We start from the raw sequence: 25,299 nt of genomic DNA on the forward strand, positions 1-25,299 counted from the left end.
TTTACATTTTTACATTATTTTATTTAAAAGACTTGGGAGAAATAAACCTAATAAACAGTGCTTGGTTTGGAATGAAAATACTGAATGTTTTGATCCCAGAAACAAAAGAAAGAAAGTACAAAACCAAATCAAAACATTCTCTTTTCTAATGGTCTCCAAGCCCCCAGAATACTTCCATTCTCAAGGAACTGCATTTATATAAAGTTCATGGTTTCTATAAATCTCTTAGAGCTCATCTTTTGTGTGTGATAACTTTGTGGCGTGTTTTTCCACAAATTTGCTCAATTCCTCCAAGTCCCTTTTGCCGCCTTCAAATTTGACTGGGCTCTGCTTGTTGTTGCTGGGAGAAAAGTAGATCGTAGGGAAGCCCTCTACTTTATAACTGTCGTGGGGCACATCATTAACAGTGGCATCCATTTTGGCAATGACAAGATTCTTCTCGTTCTTGTATTGCTTTCCAAGAGCTGTGTAATCTGGATCCAGCTTTTTACAGTGGCCACACCATGGTGCATAGAACTCTATAAGGACATCTTTCTTTGAATCCATGACAATGTCATCAAAAGTCTTGCCCACCACAACCTTCACTGGTCCTTTGTTGCTCTTGGGAATAGGCTGAGACTTTACAATAGGTTTCAGCTTACCTGTCAGAGAAGAAAAGATATGTAGTCATCCATTTATCTTTGTGGCAACATTAAGTAGTGCTCAACATCAATGGAAGACTTAGAAAAACCTCTTACAATACTGGCTTAAAATTTAACTCAATATTTCAACAATCTTTCTTATTAAGCCTTAAGTTGTGCAACCATGTCCATTTCATAAGGAATACATAAACCAATAACTTACCTTTTTTGAAGGCCATGATAAAGCTTCTGAGCACATCAGAGTCAAATTCTTCAGGCTCCATGGCATATTTCTTCCCTCCCTCACCAAGAATTCCAACATTCACCTCCTCCCCGCTTTCACTGAGTCCAAGGCTCTTCAGTTCATCAGCATAGTCTTCCTCATCCGCAATAGCAAATGTGTACTCCGGGAAGTCATTTGCTACTTCAAGCACTTTGCTCCTCCAAAACTGTGTGGCTGGGTGGAAATCATTTGTGTGTCAGTAGTGAAAGGCATTTGCATTGTGTGCTACAAGTATGATCTTAATTCCTTTTACACAGCTTTGCTACATACCAACTCTGTAGTCAAAACTGAAGTCCACTCCATAATAAACAACCACAAGAGGTCGTGTGGTGTATCTCTTTGCTTCGTTGCTCTGTTTTCTGTGTCCAACCAAAGGTAGTATGTGTTTCTTGAAGAAGTCTTGAACTTCTGAAGCAGGTGTGGAGTCCTTTAGGGAAAAAATAAATAAAAATCTTTTAGGGAAACTTGAATTGGGGTTTGTCACATTTACCATAGTTCACAGGCAAAATCCAGTCATTAAATGGGAATATACGCAATTAGGAATTTTAACTTAAGGGCGAAAGCCTTGCCCACACGGATTTCGCAACGGGTTTGAGTTGGTCACGTGAATTTGCCACACTGACCAACAGAAAATGGTTTGGTTTGAAAGTAACAATAGTGCCATGCTTGGTTTGCAAAGATCTCACAGAAACATTAAAGATGCAGAACTTACTTTAATTGTTAGTGAATGAGATGCTGGCTCATATTTAGACCTAAACTTCTCTGGATGGAGCATGACAACTTCACCAGGTGAAGCCTTGAGGAATTTTGCGACTTCATTATTGAACGTATGCATAAATTTGTAGTCATCTCGCAGAGTGTTACCTGCAGCAAAAGAGAACAAGTTGTTAGAAAAATTGAAAAGTAAAGATTAAATCACATTCATTTGAGAAGGAAGACTTTCAGGCAGCATAATACACACATGCTTCTTGATAGATCTCATATGCTGCATCTTCTTCACTGGAGAAAACGCCTACAATAACAGCATCATCTCCATCTCTGAGGATCTCCTGAACCTGTTTCAGTGTCTGCACCTGCTTTGATGGAGGACCCGCCTGGTCTGACATATAATCAACAATACCTAGAAGAAAAAGAATGAGGAGACTGAGATTCCCAACGATTCACCAAGTCACAGAGACAACGGGTGAATGCCTACCGAACTTCTCCCGTGGACCATTGTAATCGAAAGCTTTGCCCTTTCTGAAGATTTTAAGGGTTGGGTAGCCAGACACACCAAACCGCGTCGCTAAATCACTCTCTGTAGTGCCATCTACTTTAGCCAGTGGAATAGGAGGAGTGCGATTGCTGAGCTCTTTAGCTGCCTTCTCATACTCAGGAGCGAGTCTTTTACAGTGGCCACACCTGTTTGAATTTAAACATGGTATTCTCAAAAAGACACACTGATGGTTTAGAAAGAAGGCAAAGAGGTTACATGCCGAGTTAATAAATAAGCTGTATGGGACTCTAAATATACAAACCAAGGTGCATAGAACTCCACCAGAATGATGTCTGCATTGTTCACCACATCATCAAAATTATCCTTAGTCAAGACTAGGGTGGCCTCTGGAGGAGGTTTCCAGTCTGGTTGGGCAACTTCTTTAACCCGTTCCACGATGGCTGGAAAAATGAAAGTTAAAACCATGCTTGGTTAACCATACACCAGGAAAGAAACTGATTACAAATAATACAAATAAAAAAATCCATTTAAATGAAGTTTAAGTGCACTCACCATGCTCACTTCTGTCCCCATCATAGTCCACCGGCTCCCCTTTTTTGAGTATTTTGATGGTGGGATATCCAGACACTTCAAACCTACTGCCCAGAGCACTAGCCTTAGTGGCATCAACCTTTGCCACAGGAATAGGTGGGTCGTTCTCCTTTAGTGTCTGAGCGATCTTCTCATACTCAGGAGCAAACTGTTTGCAATGGCCACACCTGAAAAAGTTTAATATTTACATGACCAAGGTCTTTGACACGCAATGACTTGTCTCCTACTGATGTGGAGAAAAAAAGAAAAAAAAAAAGAAAAAAAACTTACCATGGTGCATAGAACTCCACCAATACTGTGTCTTTGCCTTCCATAAAGGTTTCAAAGTTTTCATCTGTCAGCACCAGCACCCCATTCTCCTCCTTCACTTCAGTGTCATCTGCATCATCCTCATCTTCATCATCGTCATCTTCCTCTCCTAGATCTTCAGCTGAATCTAATATATTTAACAAATATGAAATGGATTAAGCTAAATCATTATTTCCTGGGCTGTTTCTTCGATACTTTTCTTAGTCTTTGTTGAGGTGCAACAAAAAAATTCTTTATGGTCTCCACAACAGTCTAACATGCTGTGTTGCCCTAAACAACAATAATGCATCAAGCTTGCTAGCAAATGCAACGGCTCTGAATATCTCAAACCACTCAAAAGACTTTTAGATATTAACATCCTGCAAGAGATATCTTACCATCTTTGGCATCTTCTTCGCATCGGCTTGGTAATATGAAGTGTGTCACTCCAAGCAGCACAATCAATAGAAGGGTTATTTTCTTCATGATCTGTAATATTCACGCCTCCTTTAGTTAGCTTGATGGCTTAAACCGAGGTGCATATACTGCTAACGGTAGTCAAAGGAATAAATACTGTGATAGTTATGATATCGCTTGGATTAAATGATTTTTGCTCAGCTCATCCAATCACGCATTTTTCTTTCAATGCTATTTTATCACTTCGCTTCCCCACACCTTTACTTGAACTTGTCTGACTTGCCACGCTCTGATTGGCTGGTAGTGCAAAGACTTGGCCAATCATCGATCGCCACTCAAGTCCGCAGCTCATGCACGTTCAAAACTGCAATTGGGTGGTCTGTCATGGACTAAAATCTGATTGGATGTTAAGTGAAAGGGAAAGGACGAGATCTAGGAAGAGTAACCAGGACAGGAGGCATCCTGTTTCTATTGAGCAATGTCAAGTTTTCAGTTGAAGTTATTTACTTTCTGAATACAGTAAACGAGACAAAAAGGGTAGACATGTAAAAGTTTTATTTACTAAAATTGTATGTATGTAGAAATGTAAATTGGCAAAAGAAAGTTTGATTTGATTATCTTAAAGAAAATTGTACAATAAAATAAACTGGTCAGTCATTATGGCTAACTCACAAGTGAAGGGCCTCCCTCAGGAATTTAGAACTTTTTAAGAAAATGATTAAACTATTAATAAACAAGTCACAGTTGTCCAATTTGTCAAACAAGCCATTTTCTTGTGGTGTAGTAGTGCTTAAGCCTTTACGCATTTAACTTCAAATCAAATATCAAGTTTGAGGTATGACTGTGTAAACAATGTTGTTCAAAGAACAAAACGTGAAAGTTTTAATAAAGTAAAATTTTAAAGGAAACTCATTTGGCTTGAAAATGCTTATCTTACAGAATTTACAAGTACAAACTGAACAGCTCTTTTTTTCTTGTATTACATACATTGTTTAATGTAACCTGGAATAACTGTTTGCTCTTCTACAGAATTGTCCATTCCCTCGATTGACTGTCCAGCTGCCTTGGCATGAGCTGGATGAACTGTGTGCCTTTGCACTTGTGTGATGATTTGAGTCTTGAGGGCATAAGTATGCTCATCTGCCACTCTGCTTGGATTTAATTTAGAGGACTCTATGCCCTTCCACTCAGCTGGTGCACAATGGATCTGCTTGCTTGAAGAAAGAATATGTGCCTGTCCAATCTCTTCTGACTCTCTGACAGGATCTTTGAGGTGTTTTTTGAAATTCCTCAGCCCTCTTGAAAGGCTCTTCTCCTGCGTTCTTCCTCTGCCTTGGTGTAAGTACTGAGACATTCTGTGTTCTAGTGGTAATCTTGAAGTGAATTAATTAGTGAATTACAGTGTTAGATTTTGACATTCATTCATATTGTACATCATCTATCTACTGTATTTGACTTCGAGAACAAGTCTACCTGTGGGTGTTTTCCTTATATGACAAAAATGAGGCACTGCTCATTTCCAGGCATTGTTTGTGCTTCTTCCCCAATCTGTGTGGCTGGCTATTCACACAGTTTCCGTCAAAAGTTACATTCTATACAAAACAACAATATGCAATTGTTGCAATTTAATATATAATATCAACTTTAACATTTAATAATATTAATAAACATTATATACAACGTGCACACATACGTCTCATACGTATGTGTTTGCACAGTGCAGTGTGAATAATGTGAGTGCAGTGCAAAAGTAAAATAATCACCTCTGAGTCCGAGTCTGAGTAATAAACATGGTCAGAAAGTGGGAAAGAAATATTGCTCTGGGTTTCAATTAGATTTTCTTTTGCTGGCAGGGTGTTGTGGAGACTGTCTGACATGGTGCAGAGATGAAACAACAGCTCATCCATGAGATCCTCGAACTCTGTTAAGTAAAAGCTCTGTGGAAAGAAATGAAGATTTATCTCTAAACAATTAAAAAAATCTCAACAATGATGCAGTGTTTATTAGAAACTGTATTAATGATTGCAGGAAGTGCTTACATTAGTGTGGACATGATGGTCAGTTTGCTTGTGACTGGATTTTCCAATAATGAGTAAAGCCATGTCTTTGACATAATAGATCATCTCAAAGAGAGTCAGTAAATGTTTTCTTTGTTTAGTTGTCTTTGTTTGTTTCACAAAAATGGTAAGGGTGGCAATTACCTGAAGGGGGAAAAACTATTTTAGAGTAATATCAAATCAAGGTCAAATTATGTCAACCAGTCTAGGAGGTATAGTTTCAATATGAAAAGTTACGCTTTAAAGTAAACTGAGATTATAACTGCACTTAAATATACACAGTGTATCATAAATAATACATATTTGATATTCCAATACATACCATAGCATTCAATGGAATCATAGTGCAAAATATAGCTCCAAAATAAAGTGTTGTTGGGGCTGTTGGGTAAATGTCACTAAAGTGGCTCAAGCTAAAGAAATGAGTGAAGAGCAAATGAGCAGATCTAGAGATACCAGTAAATGGGAATGAATAAAATATCAAGTTGCGGAGACCAGAGAGGGCCACTGCGACAATAACACCAGGTGCCTAAATAGAAATAAAGAAAGTAATTTAATGGAAGTAGCATTCGGTTACATTAATGGGGTGAACTGATTTTAACATATTGTGTTATGTAAATCAATAGGCTACCAGTAACCAAAGCAGGTTGGAGAAGATCAGATCCCAGGTAGACACAGCTGCTGCCACTGCTTTGTTTAGTCGTAGTAAGGACACACATTTCAGAAGAAGCAAGGTCACAACAGCACCAAGGAGTGATTGAGAAAGCTGTGAATTATATATGTTCATATTTAAAATGATCTGTTTGCCAGTGAATACCATTTGCTAAATTCAGAACGCTTTTAGCAAGTCTGAACAATTTTAGTTCGCTTGAGCCATTTAACTGCATGCAGTGCCAGGCTTTTTTTTTTTTTTTTTTTTTATTGAAATGTTCATCTGCAGTTTATTCACATTATGGCATATTCACATTGTGGGATACTAGGAATAGAGTATAATGAATTAAACTAATATGTCCTACCTGCTCACAAAAGAAGATGGGGCTTAGATCAACAGGTAATTTAAAATCCTCCTTCTGAAGGAAGTCAATCCTCTCTGTTTTTAGCATAAAGTTGTACACAGAGCAGATATATCGTAAAATACTGCAGATGATAACTGTCACCTGTGTATATAAAAAAGAAATACAGTAATTAGCAGAGTAAAGTCATTAAAAATATGTCATTAAAAGTATGATGTCAAAATGTATTAGACAGAATGTAATGTCACCTCTAGCCAGCTCCTAATGTTTCTCCAGTAAAGCCATCCTCTTTGAGTCATAACATATATTTGCCAATACATATGAAGCAGAATGAATGAAAAGAAAAGAAGCTAGAAGTAAAATGACACAGAGAGGAAAAAAATATCAAGTTAAATATACTCACAATATATATATATAAAATTGTGTAATATTATTATGGTTTCATGTATGCATATTGTATACTCACAATCAATAACGATATCACATTTACCCTCCACATTAAACTTAATGTTAATGTGTCTGAACTGTAATAAGATGCTCACCTCACAGGTCATAACACCGTAGTCAAGGGCAGCTGGGAAATGGTAGAGTCTAGTGGACTGAACACTTGCTGAAGGTATCAGAGCTCCTGTTGAGGTTTGCTCTACTAGAATGGTGACTGACGTGAAGAGGTTACTGGGCCCGTTGTACAGGAGAAATTGGACCATCACAATCTGGGTGAATGGTGTCATCCAGCTGGTATCCAGAAGCTTTTTAATTGACTTGATTGCTTTGAACCTATTTTAGCAATACAATACATATTCTTTATATAAAAGATGATATATTACTGTTCACATAAAAGATTATTAATTAACAGTTTACCTTGTTTTTCCCAGGCTCATACTCACTCTTTCTCCCTCATAACACCCAAGTTTTCCACAAAGTGAGTGTCTCTTTGCCACAGATTGGTTATTAGAGGATTTCATATTGTTCTTGCCCAACAAATTCAAGATCTGTTCATAGAGAAAACACTGGAATAATTATGTTTTCAAAAGAAGTCTCTTATGCTCACCAAAGCTGCACTTTTTGAGGTGAAAGATTGTAGCAATATTATTACAATTTAAATAAATACTTTATAAAAGTTATTTTCAGAATATTATAATATCTGATATAATATCAGAATATCATATAATATTTCTGTGATGGCAAAGCTGAATTTTCAGCATCATCCAGTCTTCAGTGTCACATGGTTTTGTAAGACTGGAGTAATAGCTGTGAAAATTCAGCTTTCCATCACATGAATAAATTAATATCTTCAAGTAAAAAAAGTTATTTTAAATTGTAATAATATTTCACAATATCATGAGCATAGAGACTTCTTTCAAAAACAAAAATCCTAATTCAACTTTTGATCTGCAGTGTATGTCAAATGTTATGTGTATGTATCTAATATGTCTTCACATTAAAGGAATAATTTTACTGAAACAGTCAGCGTTGGTGATTTACCTGGCATGATGAGTTATATGTGCTCTTGATCTTTCTAATGACTGGACTCCCAATAAAAGAGAAAGCACCTCTAAAATCTCCTGTCTGTTAAAGCAACACATTGTAAGCAGTATTAATCTTTGTTAATCCTGTTTCACATAGCTACAGATGTCAAATAAATCATTAAAAATGTACTTCATTTTCTATTCCTTTCTCATGGCAGTTGGCATTGTCATATAGTCTCTGAAGGAAAGTGGTTGTTGTCCATTTCCACCATTCGGCATGCTTTTGGATGGAGTGAAATGAATTTTGCGGACCCCTGTTTATATGAAAATAACATTAGCACTTTTTTATTTTATAACAAGTTAAGGTTAAATGAGAATGTCTGTATTTACTTTGTAAAATGAGTTTTGATAGCCTGATTCAAATGGTACTTGTCATTGGCAGACTTCCCATAAGTCACAAATAGAATCGTCGACAGCATCATTAGGTGTAACATCAAATCCCTGTTGAAGCAAAAGTGAATTTTTGAGGTTAAAGGTTAAGAAAAAATTAAGTGTTGAGGTTGATTAAATAGTAAGACCTTGTGGTTTTGTGAAGGAGAGTCTGTTTCTTGATCTGGCCTCTCACACACTTCAACTCTCTTGAATTGGGTGGCCGCACTAGACGCAGATACCTGGCTCTCTGACGGGCAGCGAGCACCTGCTCATCAAACATAATGCAGAGTACTTGCAAACTTAATTATTATTCAATCTAAAATTCTCTATCAGTGTGACAGAAACATGTTTACATGATTTTACCCTTTCAAAATGGGACTGCTGGTATTTGCTAACCAAGACATCCTCAATGTTTTGGTCCTTGTGTTTCAATAACTCAGTGACAGGTTTAGTTACACTTAGATTGTGGAACCAGTTCGACCTCTTTCGATGTAGCAGAGACACTGCGATAGCAATTATGAGTATCTGTATGAGGAAATAAACATTTTTTAGATAGATTTTTTTAAGGGCGTTTTCAGACCTGTAGATCGTTTGCTTTGTTCCAAAACAGGGACTTGATTTGTTACAATGTTGCATTTTCTACATGGTTCAATTCACTTTCACAAGGCAACATTTCAAAGCATACCAAAATGTGTTTGTGCAAGTCACATTTGAGTAAAGCTGCCCTCTTATTGTATAAGAGGTCCTCTTATTGTACATGTATATGTATATATGTGAAGACCTCCAATGCAAAAGCCTCTAAAAGCCACCTATGTCACAAATGAGATAATAATAACATTCATAAAATACTTTCACTTCAAATTCACTAAATCCCAGCCTCGGCCCATTCAGAAATGCCTGTACTTAGGTAGAAACCTATACATAGGAGCCTGATAAAAATGTTAATATTAAAGAAAAACGTTAGACGGACTTTTGCATCTGAGAGCTTCATATATACACATACATACATTTATACATTTATAATGCAGTTAGAGTGGGAATAAAGGCTTCTGAAAACACCCTAAGATCCAAGAACAGAATGTGGGCCAAATATTAAATTGAAACCATGTACAGCTATCCTACACAGTGTGTGCGGGATCAAGATGATTTACCATTGCTGGATGCAGTACAAAGCCACAGCAGACAAGAGAAAAGAACACAGAATGAGCCCATAGAAGAGTCTTTGTTTTGCTGAACCTGTAGGGTAACACATTTGAATCCTAATTTTCATATATTTGGGAAACAAATATTGTGACAAAGACACTTTTTTTAAGTAATATTCAAGCTCCAACAGAATATAGTAGTACAAAGGATCACCCACTTTACTCCAAGAGTTCCCGTGATGATGACGCATGTAAGACATAGAGTCAAGCAGAGGGTCCAGCCCACATAATAACACCAGGATTGAAGACTTCGGTTTCTACCGCCACAAAACTGCCGCTTCTCTAGGATGTCTGTGTACAAAACCAAAAAAACAACAACAACATGAATAGAGTAAAGGAGAAAAATATTACAAGAAATCTCTATTATGCTCATCAAGGCTGCATTTATTTGCTCAAGAATGCGGTAAAAACTGTAATATTGTGAAATATTATTACAATTTAAAATAACTGTTTTCTATTTTAATATATTTTAAATATAATTTATTTCTGTGCTGGAAAAGCTGAATTTTCAGCATCATTACTCCAGTATTCAGTGTCACACGATCCTTCAGAAATCATATTAATATGCTGATTTGCTACTCAATTATTATTATCAATATTGAAAACAGTTGTGCTGCCTAATATTTTTGTTAAACCCACACACAGGATTCTTTGATGAATAGAAAGTTCATAAGAACAACATTTGTTTTGAAATCGAAATATTATAAATGTCTTTTTCTTTCAAAAAAAATGCTGAAACCTAATTTAAAAATGATATAATTATAACTATACAAAAATAACAAATATATTAGTTAAATAAGTATTATTTATCAAAAAATCTGTATCATTATAGTATAGTAAAATTAGATTAGATTAGATTAGATTCAACTTTATTGTCATTACACAAGTACAGGTACAAGGCAACGAAATGCAGTTTAGGTCTAACCAGAAGTGCAATAGCAGCAAGTGCAGGATATACAGTGGTTCCATAAGTGCAGAACATGGATATGTACTGAATAAATATAGAGTTGAATACTATTATAAACAAAAATTTACAGATAGATTGTCCTATGAATATAATATACAGATAACTATTACTGTGAACAGAGTTTACAGCTAGATATGTACTGAATATAATAATATACAGATGGCTATTACTATAAACAGAATGTTTACAGATAGATATGTACTGAATATAATATACAGATGGCTGTTACTATAAACAGAATTTTACAGATAGATATGTACTATGAATATATATACAGATGGCTGTTACTATAAACAGAATGTGAGCATAATATACAGATGGCTATTACTATAAACAGAATTTAACAAATAGATATATGTATAAGTTAGGCTAATGAGCAGTATAACAATGGATTTAAAGTAGTGCAAATAAAGTTTGGACAGAAGCTATCCGAGTGAAAGTGCAGTGGAAAGTAATTGCATATTACAGTTAAGGTACGATATTGCAATGTATATATAAACAGTCGGTACTGTAAATAAACAGTCGGCAGTGCAAATTGAGCATATTCCAGTCAAGGTAGTAGTGCAAGATGCATATGTAAACAGTTGTTACTGTAATAACAGTCAGCAGTGCAAATGAACATTATAGTATTGCAAATAACAATATAATATAAAATATTATATTTGTTATACTTAAATTTGTATCTAATGAATTTACAAACCTGCAAAGGTGTGCGATTTGAAATCATTCTTATTCCATTTGCATTTGTCATGTGATCTGTTGTTGACATCAGACATAGAGTCTTCCACAGTCTCTAAGATGGTGTCAGGGTCATCTTGAAGTTTTGACGTAGACAAAGAATCTGAGGGTTTCCAATCCTGAGTACCATACTGTAGGACACACCATTTCATTGTCTTTAGTAATGTAGACTATTCAGCTGAGCATATAAAGCATATTTAACTGATCTGTACATTATACCTTATACTCTTTTTTCCAAGAGCTGCGAGTCCAGTGGGAAACTGTATTCCAGGACAGATACGATTCAAATGTACAATCATTCATTAGAAAAGCATCATGGTGATCGAAAGTGTTTTGCATTAAACTATATTGAATAATGAATGGAGTGACACATGGTAACATACCTTCTACAGAGTAGACATCAGGCACCTTGACCTTATAATGCTCTCCAGACACACTACGGGACATGGTCTAAAATGGATACAGAAAAAAATCAGTAGCGTATAAAAACAATAACTAAATATGTATATATATATATATATATATATATATTTATACACACACACACACACATACACACATATATATATATATATATATAGAGAGAGAGAGTACATAATAAATATAGTTGTTTGAATTAATGCATCCAGTAGATTCAAAATTTAACTGTGTGGCAAGAAGAAACTAAGGGACAATTTCAGGCAGCCTGGGAATTCTGACCTTGCCGACACGGAACACCAGGGACACCAGACCCCCCACCGGCATCACAGCAAGAACACTGCACAGCCCTGTTACCATGGAAACCGGTGAAACATCAATAAGGCCCAGCTCTAAAAAGCACTGCCCATTGGTGTAGAGAAAAAAAAAGACGATATGTCTCAATATTGTGAAAATGAAACAAACAAAATCACACATATGTTGACAGTATTTGTTGACATGTATTGATTTCTATGTTGAACTGAACACCTGTTCTTCCATAAGATTTATGAGCACGGCGCTGACACACATGTAGCCCTGCAGGAGCAGCAGACACACACTCCAACGCTGAGTGTGTGTGTGAGAGCTGAAAGACGGACGGCTGTACACAGACAGCCACGGGTGGAAGTCCTCCAGGTATTCTGTGAGTTTCAGATATAGAAACTTTCCCGAATACATAGAGCAAAAACACAAGATTTTTTGTTAGATTGCATTACAGACATATTCAAAGAAAAAACAACATAATCATTGTACGTAGATATGACAAATTATATCATTAATAGTGCCAAAAAAATATTTTTCTCTCATTTTATTTAGATTTTCTCCATATAAAGAGAATATATCATACAATATACAGATACCATTGATTGATAACATATGTACTTATTACCCTTAATATGTATATGACTTTCATGTCTCTTGTTAATAAAAGGATCCATGCTACAAATAACAACCGAACAAGGTTAATACAGAGGGGGAAAAAGAGCTTGGACAGCATTCATCATGACATAAGAATAAAAGGAAGGAGAAAATAAAATAATAGCAGAAATACCTACAGTATACACTGTATTGTGCCCAAAAAATGTAAGCTTAACGTATAATTGCTGCCTTATTTCTTTCCTTAAATATTGTTTAAAACTTTAAGTACACTGTAAAAAATTATATGGCCAAGTTAGGACAACATAATTTTTTTACATTGCTTAACTCATCAAAATAATGTAAGCAATTTTCGTTTTTTTTTTTTTATATATATATATTGTACAAGTCAACTAATTTTTTTAAGTCAATTTAATGTAATTTACGTTGAACTGACTTAAACATCCAAATTGATTATACTTAAAAAAATTAAGTCAAGCTGAAACTTGAGTGTTATTTAAATAATGTATTTAAATATGAATGCTGCAGTCAAATTAAATAGACAAAGATGTTCTTTACTAAAAGGAACAGTCCACCCAAAAATGAAAATCATTTACAAACAAAGATATTTTATATGTTTGAATGTTGGATATGAAACCGTTTCTGTTCCCATTAACTTCTATTCTATGGACAAAAAATACAATGGAAGTAAATGGGAATCAAAATGTCAACATTCTTCAGAATTTCTTCGTTTGTGTTCTGCAGAAGAAAGTCAGTAATACAGGTTTGGTAAGACATGAGGGAGAGTAAATGATGACAAAATTTCATTTTGGGGTGAACTATCCCTTTATAATAACACTGCACAGACACAAAAAAACCTATATAGCAATATTTAACTAGCTGTATATCATTAGCTGTATGGTTCACCTGTTTAAATGTCAGCCCGCATTCACAAGCAGATAAACTCCTCTCCACCCTTCCATCTCCCTCATCCACTGCCAGCCAACACTGACCCAGAAAGAACCGGCTGGACCCCTGCACCAGGTCTTTTACCAGCACATGGCTCAGGTACCAGCTGGGAGATGAACCTCCATTATCATGCCAAAGATGCACCTTCCATACCCGACCCAGACTCTCTGGGGAGCTGAATAGTGAAAAATAAATAAAAATGATCAAAAATGTAACAAATTAGACAATTAAATTAGGTTTAAGTTAATGGCTGTTCTTTATCAATAATGGTAAATGTGCAAAATGAGCATTTACCTCAGAATAAAAGTGTTCCTTGAGTTGCATGTGAAGAGTTTGGAGTTAGAGCTGCTGAGCTCCCTGGTTTGAGAGACACCATCATCTCCATATAGAACAACGTGAACCTGACAACATTGTACAAATAGAGATTCAGAAAAAAACTATAACGTATAAATGCATGTAACTTGCAATATACATGCACACATTGTCTCCAGCAATGGTCACAATGATTAATACCTTTGCTGTCATTCTGGTTCTGGATCTAAAGCCTGTATCTATGGTGACCGCATAGAGGAATCTGTCCGAGGGATTGTTTTCTGGAAGCAGGAATGAGCCTGTAGTTTTCTGAATGGAAACATCAGCCTTTTTACACAATACCAACACCACCACATAGAGAGCCAGGGATATTACTGACAAAATGATCAGTGTGTAGTTGGTTTTGGAGCTGCAAGACAGGAGGAGAATATCTGTAAGTGTTAGTTAAAAAGAAACCATATTCAGATCTGATAAATTTGGAGAAAGGCATTGCAGGTGTACTGGATAAACTGTGAAACATCTGCAGAGTTGAAGCTGCTCATGATTTTCTCATGCGATACTGCAAATGATGCCAGGTGGCTGCAACTGAAAAAAAGGATCATCAGACGCATTTTTAGTTTTATTAGTGCATGGAGCCACATAATATTGGCCTACAGAACAAAGGATTGTCACAGTAATTGATATTAAGGGATGCTATTAAGAATTAATTTGTAACCTTGTTACAAACCTATTTGAAGTTATTACTACAACATTTAAGTCAACTATAAAAGATCAAAATACATGAAACAATTTTTTGTCTTACCACTAGATGGAGCATTTATTGTATAATCCATACCTGCAGTAGATCTTGTCTGGGGAAACACCACCATGAGAAAAACAACCCCTGGGCTTCCTCTCTTTCACACCATCCCAGGAAAGACACTCCACAGACTCGATGCTAAGTGTGTAGTTCACAGCTCTGGCAATGTACTTATTGCTAGGGCTTTTATTATAGTCTGCATTGAGAAGCATCAGGAAGACAGCACCAGTAGCTGGATATAAAAAAAATAAAAAATAAAAAAAATGATATATATTTTTATATAATTAATATATATATTGTGCGTGTGTGTGTGTGTGTGTATATATATATATATATGTATATGTATATGTATATATATATAAATAATGTATGTATTGTATATAACACTAATAATGGTAGATGTTTAACATTTATAATTAATCTATATAAAAAATTTTTTTACATTTGGACTAAAATGTTTAACCAAACCATGCAAATAGGATTGAGGGAGGAAGATGTGAGCTGTCTGTCCTTTCCAGTGATATATTTTCTGTTCGTTGTACTTATTAGGTGTTGGCTGCTCGTACATCCTGTGAACAGATGTTATATTTCACATAATAATTGACTAAACTGTATAAAACTAAAAAAAAAAAAAAAAAAAAAAGGTTTCTGCCATACATTTTTAAGTCCAATCAACTTGGATATTTAAGTCAATTCAACTTAAATTACATTAAACTGACTTTTTAAAAAATGAGTTGAATCTTGTATAACTTTGTAAATCGAATATTGCTTAGATGAGTTAAAGCAATGTAAAAATGTATGTTGTCATAACTTATTGATCATAAAATTCTTACAGTGTACACTGTAAAAAAATTACTGTTGGTTTAACTTAAAGTTACCTGGTTGCCTTACATTTTAAGTTCATTTAAAAAAAAAAAAAATAATTTAGTTAATACAACAAAGAAGATTGGCTTAATAAATAAAAAAGTCAAAATATTATGTTATTTTAACCACATTAATTATCTAAGTTGATTTGACAAAAGATAAAAAGTTGTGATTAAAAAAAATCATGAAAATATTTTTTTACAGTGTAGAAGACTGAAAATGAAATGCAGCAATGTCGTCACCTAAGCAGCAGCAGAATGGGAAAGGGGCGTTCAGCTGGCCTGTTAAACTGCACTGTGATCTGAAGGGCTCTCTGAAGGGTCTGTGACGTCACATTGAACTGGTGACTGTTCAGCTGACTGCGCAGAAGAGTGAACTCTGAATGTCTGCTCTGCTGGAACAAGCAGAAACACAAATCAGGGTAACCAAATATAGAGGAAAACTATTTGTAATCAAGCAGTAAAAAATATCTACTTTTGTCTCCTGTTTTCTCTGAAACTCAATGGTAACTGGTGTAGATAGATGTCTGACTTTGATTTCCTTCCTAGTGGTGCAGTTGTAGAGTCGAATGTCTGCTGTCTCTCCACTGAACTGTAACATCACATTAAATTAGAGTGTAATTTGCTTCACAGGTCAAAGCACGTTTTCTCAAATTCAGCCATGCATTTATAGTGTACCTGCATGTCTCTGGAGCAGCGATATGGGCTCTGCCTGTACACTGTGAGCCAGGTAATGATGCAGGGCTTGTGCTGGCTATTGATGCTCCATTGCTGAAATTGCATCTCGAGAAAATCAGTGAGGTGGAACGTAGTGAGGCCAAATGTTTTCACCATAGAATAAGACTGGCCATCCTTCCAGGCTAACACTTCCATAAACGTAGTGTTCACATTGTACTGCAAGATATTGCTGGATAGCATATACTCCTGCAATCAAAATGTACAAGGTTCATTTCACAGAATCTCAGAAGAGATCTGTTTATCCCACCACATTGATAATGAAAATAAGACTAAAATAATGCATGATTACATTGAAATCTACAGTGACTAAAACAAGACATTAGTTTACAACACAAACAAAGCTATAATAATCAGATAAAATTAACAGATCCCATGGTATATTAAACAAGTTAGAAGATGTATTTCAAAGGACTTAACAAAAATACTTACACTGTCATTGTTACATGTACCGGTAGTTACTATAGTCATAGCTATACAATTATGCATAATTACATGCAACTAACCCTAAACCAAACCAAACCCTAATCCTAACCCTATAGTAAGTACATGTAGTTACTTAATATTACTCAGTACTTAAATGTATAATTAATTACACTGTAACAAAGAAATCTTGAAATAAAGTGTTTATGAAAACATTATTTCTGAACATGCAAAACATCCGTTGTTGTTGTTTTTTTTTATGAATAAAAAAAAAATCTTGGTTATGAGAACATTAAGAAAACATTACATTTTATAATTTTGCAAACATTATGGGAACGTTTAAATGTTCTCTGAACACTCTGAATCAAGTAGTAACATTTAAAAATGTCTTACAAACACGCAACTAAAACGTTTCAGAAAAAGAACGCAACATGAATGATGAAAAAATAATGGTTTTGTGTTAAGGACATTATTAAAGACCAGACAACTTTCAACAAACATTCTATTAACATGACAGGAAGAACATTTGTTCATAACAAATGTAGCCAGAACATTAGCCAAAGTTCCGAGAATATTCCCTGTTAACTGGGAATTCATAAAAAAAATTCTGCTGCTTTTCAACTTTTAAAAAAGAAAAAAATATGCTAATATCATGTCATTTTGAAAACTAACAGATCAACTTTGCATCAGGGTTGCCTCTCTTACCAGTACTAAATTCGTGATGGTGTAAAGCACTTTGTTTGTGAGTTGGTGTCCTGGTCTGGACGAAAGCACTGGAGCCTCCGACACACCAGACAAGAGAGATACCAGTGCATTCACCATCTCAATGTCCAATATATGGCCTGCTGGAGGCTTGGACTCACGTAAGAGGGATGGGATGTCGTGAACATACTGGATTACTTCTTTGACACTGTGAAATGTCACCTAAATCAGATATTAAACAATTAGCAAAATGTATAAAACATTATAAATAAAACTGAAAATAAATCCAAGCTTGGGTTATACTCACTTGACTAGAGATTCTAATCAAATCAGTAAGACTGTAAATTATTTCAAATAAATCTCCCTAAAAAACAAGAACAGAGTTAAATATAGAGTTTTGTTTTTTGTTGTTGAAAAATGTCAGTTAGAGAATCTCTGTCTAGGTAAGACCTTGTCAGTGATGGACAGCTGACAGGCCGCTGAAACAAGGGCGGTGCGTGTGAGTGTCAGATGCTCGACAGAAGGCTCCGGGTCCAGACTCAAGCGGTTCAGCACAGTGATCAAAAGAGAGATGTAGTTGACGATGTCTCGGTTGCTTCCAATCTTACTCAGACCGGTTAGGTTATCGATTCCATACATGTACCTGGAAGAAAGAATAAAAGTCATTTAAAATCCTAATACGCCAGAAAAAGAGAATGTGAGAATTAATTAATTAAGTCATTTTTGTGTCCCAAAAAGAATCTCACAGTTGTTGATCAGGGCTGGGCTGGGAGGATGAGTTTCTCTGAAAGCTTGGATGAACAGTCACTGTCACAGGGCATAGTTTGGTCGCTGCCCCAAATCTGTTCTTTATTTCAATATAGACTGTGACTGTGGAAAAAGAGGTGTTCTGAGAATGAGAATAGATAAGATGTGGCTTGAGATCATAATAATGTAACCGTGAAACTATCTTGTCTGCTTTATTATGGATTCTTTGTACCTTTGTAATCGTCATTAGGATCTCCACTAGGAAGATTGAAGTAATGTTGGAAATCCCTGCCTTCATAAAGGAGTTTCCTTTCAGTGTTTCCAACACTGAAACTGTACTCATACAAGAGATCCTGATCACAGAAACACAATTACATCAAGATCAGATCAAAGAGAAAATTAATGTTGAATATTACAACAAAATACAAAATATGAATATGTTGAAAGGAGTATAAGGAAAAACATAGACCTCTTTTCCAGACGAGCAGAAGACGCTGAAATGAGTGTGGATTTCAGAGCCTGTGCTGGGCTGCACTTGGCAGCTCATTCCCTCCGGAACAGCTTGTGTGTGGAAGAACAGCTGGCTTTTCCCCTGTAGCCGCTCCTCAGAACCTGACAAGGTGAGAAAAAAAGGAGTAAAAAGATGCAAATCGCATTCAGCCAAAGGAAATACAAACATTTAATGCATTATTTATTCATTTGTTTGTTCGTTTAATTTTCATTTGTAATAGGAATCTTCATTTTGAATTTCCAAAATGAGATGGAAAACTCACTTGCAGACACTTCGAGCAAATAAAGACTCTTTGGTTTAAGCATGAAGGGTTTAAATGTGACGACCGCAGAAGATAATCCTTAAGGAAAAAGGAGACAAAGACAACTAAAGGTTCTTTTTACGATTCATATGTAAAATGAGTTATGTCAACTTAGTTTTATAGAAATGTATATGTAATTCAGAAGGTTTTGTGGCCTTATAATAGGCGCTGTGAGTGCTCTCACATACCTGTGAGAGTGTAAGACTCAAACACAGACTGATGAATGAGCTGTCGGTCCAGATCCAGCAGGGTCTTCTCAGAAACCGCCGGGCCAAACAGGTTGGGGTCCACCAGATTATCACCCTCATTGTCATAAGAGTGAGGGAATGATCCTTCATTCCAACTAAATCCCATTGAATTGGTCCCTTTCACACACAGAGACACACACAGTTAAACACACTACAACATTTAAATACTAGAAATCATTATTGCTCTTTTGATGCAGAGCATAAACAACGTGTACCTGTAGGTCTGCCGACTGGAACACCAGGATCAGCCTCTTCAATTCCCAAACTATAGTAATCATACTCTAAACAGCACCAAACATATCATATGAGCATCAGTCATATTATTCAGTACTGTTCACTAAAATAGCATTTCTAATTTCAGGATGCAAAGTCCAGAGGTTTGTTTACTTATTAAGAGTAAAATACCTGGTAGCGAGGGACGATCACCTGATATTGTCTCGTAAATGTCTGTGTAAATCATGTCCTCAGTATGCAAGTCTGCAAATGTAGTTCACAAAGTTATTACATTTTATTGTAGTCATATTATTATTACATTTGATTGCTATAACATTATTATTATCACCACTACTACTACTAATAGTAATAATCATTTATATCATTATTATTAGGTTGACATAATGCTCTCATTGAGTTAGATAACTGATCTATTAAATAGCAAGAGCTCTTCCTATTGTAAAAATATTTGTTAAATGTCCAAATTATCCAAAAACAATCTACCACCAGAGGGCGTCTAATCTCATTTTATTGCAATAGAAATCGTGATAAACAACATAGCTCTGACCAGAGCTAATTTTGTTCCAAGCCATAAAAACAAAAGCTTTATTATAATAGGGAACCTAATTCAAGTTTGAAAACGTTTACATAATTCATTATTTGACATGATTCTGACTTTAAGATATGGTTAGGATCATTCTCGCCACAGTACACAGTACTGAGATCATATCAGGCAATGACACCTTACCTGGGGCTGGTAAGGACCCATGAAACTCCCACTGACCCCCAGACGACTCTGTTTCCCCAGGGAAGGAAGGAAAGAAGGGTGGGTGCGAAGGTTTGATAGTTGGAAATGCTGGACGGTGGTACAGGTTTGTGCTGGGACTTTCAATCAGCGTGCGTACATTAATGTTATGGTGTTTCATATGCATCATTGAAGTCAGAGTATCTTGTGTAACTGGGGCTGTAAGGTCAATAACTTTAGATAAAAGATAAGGAGCCAAAGATACGCCTATATCTGGAACGGAGGGATCAGTAAAATGGGCTGGAGTGTAGGGTGTCACAGCAGGCTGGGAGAAATGTAAGCTCTCCTCCATTTGAGAGGGTAAACCTAAATCCATACTACTGCAGAATGGAACTGAAAGAAAAAGCAAGAGCAAACTATTTCAAATTGATCAAAAACACAAACTAAAATGTCTTGGTAAATATTAGATGACTGTCTTTCTGATTGGCTGTACGTACCCTCTGTAACAGCTTTGCTTGAGGCATTAACAAGGTAAAGTTTCCAGTGATAGGTGACATTTTTTGCATTCAAACCACAATCATCACAGACAGCAGAAACAGAAAACCGATCATTCCAGTTCACTGAATTTTCTCTGCAATCTTTGCAAGACATATGAATGTTGCTGCCGAGAATGAAAAAATATGATTCATTACATGCATGATATACAACTTTTTACATTACTATTATTCATTGCATATTATGTATTTTTATCATCTTTTTTTATTTTATTTTCATTTATCCACTTAAATCCCACCTGGCACGTTTTGATGTTACAGTGATGAACATCTCAGATGAAGAAGATTGATGGCCACTGTACACAGTGAGAGAGAATTTAAGCAGGTCAAAGTCAGGTTTCAAGGCAAGAGCGGGAAATACAAGAACTGCTGAAGTGGTCACGATGTTCCTGTTGAAACAGCTGCTCTCTTCTGTGTTTACTGGCCTGCATGACCAGCTGTAACTAAAACAGAAATAAAAATAAACATTTCAGATGTGATTAATGCAAAAATGACAGAATGTAATCAATAAACAAGCACTGTCACGTACCTTAAAGTATTATTGGGGAAATCTGGGTCATGTGATTTTTGCCCATCTAGAGTAACAATAATGCCGCTTTGACGATTGATGAAAATATTTGTGGCTTCGCTGATGACACTGACAGGATGACTGCGCACCACTTCAATTAAAACACTGTAGTTGCTGTACACCACATTACCGGATACCTGGACCTTTGTGATTACAACAACTCTTGTTAGTATTTCCTTATGTCAATATAACTTTTTAAATGTAGAGGAGTTAGGCTGAAACAACTGAAAGCAGACAGCTACCTTCAGAAGCACAACTGTGATAATAATAAGAAATGTTTCTTGAACACCAAATCAGCATATTAGACATTACCTTTGCAATAGCTTTATATGTGTCATAATCAAGGAGGTATTTCGGAAGATCAATATACTGCCGTGTCGTGTCTATGTGTGGGAGGAGCAGCTGTCGTCCGCTCATGTCGTATACAGTCCATCTATACAGGAGACCTCTGGAGACATTACACTGAATCTGAGCCTCAAACGTCACAGCAAGATGGACATTTTGATACCGCCACACCTAGAAGTATGCAAGCAAAATGTATTTAGTATATACACTGCTGGTCAAAAGTTTGGAATAATTAAGATTTTTTAAGAAGTTTTTAAAAGAAGAAGTTTCTAATGCTCACCAAGGATGCATTTATTAGATTAAAAATACAGTAAATCAGTAATATTGTGAAATATTATTACAATTTAAAATACCATTTTATTTTAATATGTTTTAAAATTTAATTTATTCCTATGATGGCAAAGCTGAATTTTCAGCATCATTTCTCCAGTGTTCAGTGTCACATGATCCTTCAGAAATCATTCTAATATACTCAATTATTGGTGCTCAATTATAATTAATGGTTCTTATTATCAATTTTGAAAACTTTCTGCTGCTAAATATATTTGTAGAAACCATGATCATTTTTTTCAGGATACTTTGATGAATAGAAAGTTTAATGAACAGCATTTCTTTGAAATACAAGTCTTTTGTAACATTATAAATGTCTTTACATCCCTCCCTGCTAAAATAAAAGCATACATTTCTTTATTTTGTACTTACCCCAAACTTTTGAATGGTAGTATATCACAGGTTTCCACAAAAATATTAAGCAGTAAAATTGATAATAATAAGAAATGTTTCTTGATCACCAAATCAGCATTTTAGAAAGATTTCTGAAGGATCATGTGACACTGAAGACTGGAGTAATGATGCTGAAAATTAAACAGAAATACATAAAATTTTTAAACATTTTAAAATAGAAAACTGTTATATTAAATTGTAATAATATTTCACAACATTACTGTTTTTACTGTATTTTTGATCAAATAAGTGCCGTCTTGGCAAGACCTTAATTACTCGAAACTTTTCACCGGCAGTGTATATATAGATACCTTTTGTTAGTGATGTCTCCTAGTATAACTGTTAGGATATAGTTGTCTAATTGTGGCATATACAGAACTTGTACCTGTATTTTATTTGGGCCCATGTTTTTCACTGGAGGAGGCTGACATGATTCTTCAACGACAAAGATGTGCCCTGTTAAAGAGGCTGAGCTCACTAGGTTGAACATAATAACCTCTAATATGTACTCTCCAGTTCTGTAGAAAAAATTAAAACATTTTCACATTTACAATAAAATTCAAATTCAATGGCAAGATAACCAACAATTATGACTGAGGACAAGATTTTGTAAAAAATAACTGCTACAAAATTATCAATAAATAAATAAATAATAAGAGGGGGGGAAAAACTTTTCCAAACATGGGATAATGACTTCATACATTATAATATTACAAAAGATTTCTATTTCAAATAAATGCTTTTCTTTTGAACTTTTTAATCATCAAAGAATTCTGAAAAGAAAGTATCACGGTTTCCACAGAAATATTAAGCAGCAGAACTGTTTTCAAAATTGATAATAAAAAAAAGATTCTTGAGCAGCAAATCAGCATATTAGAATAATTTCTGAAGGATCATGTGACACTGAAGACTGGAGTAATGATGCTGAAAATTCAGCTTTGACGACACAGGGATACACTGCATTTTAAAATGTATTCAAAACAGATATTTTAAATGGTAATAATATTTCATAGCAATATGGTCTTTAATGTATTTTGATCAAATAAATGCAACTTTGGTGAGCATAAGAAAAATCTGCTATTTACTGTATATACCCTGTGTGACAGTTTCTACCTGTTAAAGACATGACGCTCAGCGCTTGATCCGTCTCGCTCTGTTCCATCTCCAAAATTCCAAAAATACGAGACATCAGTTCCTGAGCTGATCCGGCAGGTGAAGTTTACAGAACGGTTTGATAAAACTGAGGGACTGTACAGAAGCCTGTTGGGCTGCACAGCTCTCTGAATCACAACAGGATAAATATCTGAGCTGATGGATGTGAGACCGTTAGACACACTGACAGTGACATTGTATCTGAAAAAGATAGATAGATAGATTTTTTTTTAAAAGTCAAATGTACAACTGCAGTAAACAGACACACAAGTAAAATACTGATTCAGTAAAATTTGTATGACACATGTATTTTGTAACTGAAAGCTCTTTAGATTGTCTATATGAAAATAGATTAAACAAAAAGCACTTGTTTGGGAGGCAATATCTCTTTTTGAAGATTCTGGATGTTGTTTTTATTTCAGGTCCATCCTCAAATCTCCAGTGAAAGTATAGAGGATTCGGCGCTTCTGTTACTGCTACAAATTTGATGTCTGTCTGTGTTGCATATGCCCGTTTGTCCGAAAAAATCCAAACAGCTGGAAAAAACATCACACATTCAAAATATAAAATAGTGTGGATAGGTTTGTATAACGGAGTAGCTTTTCTTTATGAATGGACCTCACACACCTCGCTTGTGACTGTCTGTGGGTTTGGTTGAGGCTTTATCCTGCTGCTTGTCCTCTGTGTCTGTGGGCAGAGGGGCACAGGACGGGATATCCCGACCTCTCTCGGACAACATGAGATCCAAGTACTCAGTCCCAGAGGGACATGCTCTAATCTGCCAGCTGGTAGAATGAGTATAGATACTGTTCGTCATGGTCACATCTAAAAACACAAAGACATATGGTGGTCACAAAAGCTTATTCTGTTTCATTCTTCCCATATTTGTAGCTATAGTACTGTCCAGTAAACATACTTAAATGGTACACTCCAGCAGCAGGTAATATTGCATCTATGTAGCAGGTGAAGTATCCATTGGCCATAAGAGACATATTATGCAAGCCCTGAGGACCAGAGTTCCCACTAAATGTAATGAAAACCATGGAAATGTTTTCTTTGCTCAGATCTGGTATGACTGGAAACATAATCAAATATACAAGGGATTACATTGCATTGCTTAGATGATTTTTGAGAAAATAATATTGTATCTTGTGTCCAATTCAATTTAAATAAATTTAATTAAAAGCACAATTGAATTACAAGCAACTTAAATTGCACAAGGGTTGCTATGGCAAGGCTGACAATAACCTGAGACTTCCAGGAGGAGGGGCTTTCCAATCTGCACCCTGTCAATCAAAGCAGCTACAGTGGCATCACGAACAGAAGGCCCTCTGCTGCCGTACACTGCCAACCAGCCCGTCTCATTCCCATAAGGGACAAACTCGGAGGAGAAGCATCTGTAGGCAAATCAAAACCAGACATGCTTCTCAATAGAAAACACCAAAACACTGAAACTTACCTGCAGGTAGTGAGTCAAACTCACAATCAAAATAATGTATATCTAGATGCTGACTTTTTCCTTGGATGGTCTGAACTAGACACATTGTGGAAGTGAGGCGCTCTGGAATATTCTTGTGATAAACTGATACAATACAGTGAAATAATACAGCATCACAGAGATTACAGACTTCTGATTATAGGTTTGTCTTATTGTTTTGCCCACATATTATTTCACTGTTGTTTAACAATAAAAGACACATAGCTCAATACAACATTTCAAGCAAGTGTCTTTACAATAAATACAAGTGAATGAAATCCAATCAAAATGCAACTTTGCATATACTT

At 35.6% G+C, this 25,299-nt stretch overlaps 2 protein-coding genes across 2 annotated transcripts; both read right to left on the reverse strand.

Moving 5' to 3' along the window:
* On the reverse strand, positions 1-3,781 carry pdia4 (protein disulfide isomerase family A, member 4). Its single transcript, XM_084399028.1, has 10 exons — positions 3,397-3,781; positions 2,981-3,146; positions 2,672-2,877; positions 2,421-2,559; positions 2,099-2,304; positions 1,865-2,023; positions 1,616-1,767; positions 1,174-1,330; positions 844-1,077; positions 1-641 (listed from the first exon to the last, which is right to left on the reverse strand). The coding sequence occupies exons 1-10, from the start codon at positions 3,482-3,484 to the stop codon at positions 226-228; spliced, it is 1,923 nt and encodes a 640-aa protein (XP_084255154.1). The 5' UTR covers positions 3,485-3,781; the 3' UTR covers positions 1-225.
* Positions 3,782-3,974: 193 nt separating this feature from the next.
* pkd1l1 (polycystin 1 like 1, transient receptor potential channel interacting) lies at positions 3,975-24,888 on the reverse strand. Its single transcript, XM_084398898.1, has 52 exons — positions 24,763-24,888; positions 24,431-24,589; positions 24,142-24,339; positions 23,882-24,050; positions 23,476-23,715; positions 22,748-22,880; positions 21,607-21,810; positions 21,256-21,437; positions 20,966-21,169; positions 20,670-20,833; positions 20,176-20,565; positions 19,620-19,691; positions 19,430-19,495; positions 19,155-19,331; positions 18,928-19,005; positions 18,624-18,766; positions 18,387-18,507; positions 18,154-18,277; positions 17,858-18,050; positions 17,715-17,771; positions 17,411-17,629; positions 16,226-16,471; positions 16,023-16,139; positions 15,791-15,942; positions 15,153-15,253; positions 14,721-14,916; positions 14,387-14,470; positions 14,087-14,294; positions 13,868-13,974; positions 13,532-13,748; positions 12,239-12,412; positions 11,993-12,112; positions 11,677-11,743; positions 11,513-11,553; positions 11,256-11,424; positions 9,747-9,879; positions 9,538-9,622; positions 8,750-8,911; positions 8,533-8,651; positions 8,345-8,455; positions 8,145-8,268; positions 7,971-8,054; positions 7,347-7,477; positions 7,028-7,262; positions 6,734-6,835; positions 6,489-6,629; positions 6,104-6,238; positions 5,795-6,001; positions 5,455-5,616; positions 5,179-5,352; positions 4,889-5,007; positions 3,975-4,788 (listed from the first exon to the last, which is right to left on the reverse strand). Exons 2-52 carry the CDS (start codon positions 24,555-24,557, stop codon positions 4,395-4,397), a joined length of 7,878 nt encoding a protein of 2,625 aa, XP_084255024.1. The 5' UTR covers positions 24,558-24,589; positions 24,763-24,888; the 3' UTR covers positions 3,975-4,394.
* Between the last annotated feature and the right edge of the window lie 411 nt (positions 24,889-25,299).

The sequence above is a fragment of the Rutilus rutilus genome (genome assembly GCF_951802725.1).
Source record: "Rutilus rutilus genome assembly, chromosome: 24".
In the NCBI taxonomy this organism is placed as follows: Eukaryota; Metazoa; Chordata; class Actinopteri; order Cypriniformes; family Leuciscidae; genus Rutilus; species Rutilus rutilus.